This window comes from Calonectris borealis, unplaced genomic scaffold, assembly GCF_964195595.1.
Source record: "Calonectris borealis unplaced genomic scaffold, bCalBor7.hap1.2 HAP1_SCAFFOLD_35, whole genome shotgun sequence".
In the NCBI taxonomy this organism is placed as follows: Eukaryota; Metazoa; Chordata; class Aves; order Procellariiformes; family Procellariidae; genus Calonectris; species Calonectris borealis.
The window spans coordinates 1,364,390-1,367,133 of NW_027441451.1; the positions used below are offsets into that span (position 1 = coordinate 1,364,390).

Consider the following 2,744-nt stretch of genomic DNA (forward strand, 5'->3'; position numbering starts at 1 on the left):
CGGTTCCATCTGAACAAGTCAAACGCCAGCACTGGCCCCTGCCCCCACCCTTCCCAGGAACCCACTGCTGCAGAGCAGGGCTGACTCCTCGGCAGCCAGCGGGCAGAGGCCCTGCTCCTCACGCCACATTCAGCCAGCACCCACCAGAGCTCCAGCCCCGCAGCTGAGGAAGGATTCCTGGAAAATGCAAAGGGGGGGTGTGCAGCAGGGGCGGGGGTGTGGGAAATGGCTTGGATTTTGCTCAGAGAAGTCTCCCCTAACTTCTTGTGATTTCCTCCTCCAACAGGTCCCCATGCCCAGAGGGACCAAATGTCCAACGGCAGCTCCATCACCCAGTTCCTCCTCCTGGCCTTCGCAGACACACGGGAGCTGCAGCTCTTGCACTTCTGGCTCTTCCTGGGCATCTACCTGGCTGCCCTCCTGGGCAACGGCCTCATCATCACCGCCATAGCCTGCGACCACCGCCTGCACACCCCCATGTACTCCTTCCTCCTCAACCTCTCCCTCCTCGACCTGGGCTCCATCTCCACCACTCTTCCCAAAGCCATGGCCAATTCCCTCTGGGACACCAGGGCCATCTCCTACGCAGGATGTGCTGCACAGGTCTTCTTTGTATTCTTCTTGTTTGGTGCAGAGTATTGTCTCCTCACTGTCATGGCCTACGACCGCTACGTTGCCATCTGCAACCCCCTGCACTACGGGACCCTCCTGGGCAGCAGAGCTTGTGTCCACATGGCAGCAGCTGCCTGGACCAGTGGGTTTCTCAATGCTCTCCTGCACACGGCCAATACATTGTCACTACCCCTCTGCCATGGCAATGCTGTGGACCAGTTCTTCTGTGAAATCCCCCAGATCCTCAAGCTCTCCTGCTCACACTCCTACCTCAGGGAGGTTGGGCTTCTTGTGGTTAGTGTCTGTTTAGCATTTGGATGTTTTGTTTTCATTGTGGTGTCCTACGTGGAGATCTTCAGGGCCGTGCTGAGGATCCCCTCTGAGCAGGGACGGCACAAAGCCTTTTCCACGTGCCTCCCTCACCTGGCCGTGGTCTCCCTCTTTATCAGCACTGGCATATTTGCCTACCTGAAGCCCCCCTCCATCTCCTCCCCATCCCTGGATCTGGTGGTGGCAGTGCTGTACTCGGTGGTGCCTCCAGCAGTGAACCCCCTCATCTACAGCATGAGGAACCAGGAGCTCAAGGATGCCCTAAGGAAACTGGCCCAGTGGACGCTCTTTCACCGACAATAACCTGCCTCCCCTTCTCTGCACAGTCCCCAGAGTTTATCTTAGGCCACGACTCTGCTTTTTTCTCTTGTGATAATCCTGCTTATATATATTTTCTGACTTTATACTACTTGTCTTGAGGTTTGATCCTGTGACGCTTGTCCAACACTGTGTCCTATGTGGCATGCCCAATAGCAGCTCTTCAATAAAAGGGGATCTCCCAGGTGCAGTGCCTGAAGGCTGGGCTCTTCCTCCAAAGTTGCTTCCAAAAAAATGCCCAGGGAATTGATATTTTTAAAAGTCTGTTCTCCTTTTTATTCTCAGTGGTTTGGGGTTAAGCTCACGGTACCATTGGGTTCCACTGGACCAAACGGTCTGGATTTGAGAGCTCTCTTCTTGGTGTCCAATGGCAGGGGAGATGGTCCATGAGCTCCCATTATCTTCTCAGGTTCCTTCCTGGATGACAAGACTGATGGCACACACCAGAGTCTCTGGAAATGAATTTGGAGGGGTGGGGAGAGGAGAGGATGGGGACTCACCCTGTGCCCTGCGGTTGCAATGAATGGAGACTCAGAAGGTGAAACACCCTCAAAGGTGAAGTCCCCCAAAAGTAAAGCACCAAATCGACGTATCCATGGACAAGGACTCTGCAGTGCCATGGGAGTGAGTGGGGAGCCAGCAGGCAGAGGGAGGGGAGACTGGAGAGATGCAGCAGCTGCCGGAGGAGGCCCAGGGCCAGGACTGTCGTGCTGTCGTGGGGAGTGGGGCTGGTGGGAGCAGAGGAGGGGGCAAATTCAGTGAGGGCTGGGCATCACCTGCAATATGAATTCAGGAGAGCCAGCGAGTGAGTAGCCTCCATTTCCTCGTGGCCTTGGGGCCAGCAGCATCCCTGGGGCTGATGGGGAGGCTGACCTTCCCATTCAGTTCCATTCACTCCTTCCCATCGGCAGGCAGATGTTCAGCCATCTTGGCAAGAGAAACGCCACCATTCCGAACATCCCTCCCTTTCTTCTTCTTCCCCCCAGCTTTTAATTGCTGAACATGACGTCATATCATATGGAACATCCCTTTAGTCACGTGGGGTCAGCTGTCCCAGCTGTGTCCCCTCCTAACTTCTGTGCACCCCCAGCCTACTCGCTGGTGGGGTGGGGTGAGGAGCAGAAAAGGCCTTGACCCTGTGTAAGCCCTGCTCAGCAGAACGAAAACATCCCTGGGTTATCAACACTGTCTTCAGCACAAATCCAAACCACAGCCCCATACTGGCTACTGTGGAGAAAATTAACTCTATCCCAGCCAAAACCAGCACACCGCTCAGCCCCCAGCATGATGTGCAGGTGTGGCTGGATCACAGGCTGTCCTCCCCCAGGGACATTCTCAGCAGCACCTTGTCCTTCGTGGAGATCAGCTCCACCTCTGGCACAGGCCCCACAGTGCTGCAGAGTCACCTGGGACAGCAAACCCCTCTCCTGCCGGGGCTGCACAACCCTCGCCTCTTTCTCTCTGGCCTTGGGCACTGCAGCTTT

The 2,744-nt window shown here is 55.8% G+C and overlaps 1 protein-coding gene across 1 annotated transcript; it reads left to right on the plus strand.

Annotated features, from left to right (window-relative positions):
• The first annotated feature begins 309 nt into the window (after positions 1-309).
• Positions 310-1,245, plus strand: LOC142076203 (olfactory receptor 14J1-like). Its single transcript, XM_075138584.1, has one exon. It carries the CDS (start codon positions 310-312, stop codon positions 1,243-1,245), a length of 936 nt encoding a protein of 311 aa, XP_074994685.1.
• The last annotated feature ends 1,499 nt before the right edge of the window (positions 1,246-2,744 follow it).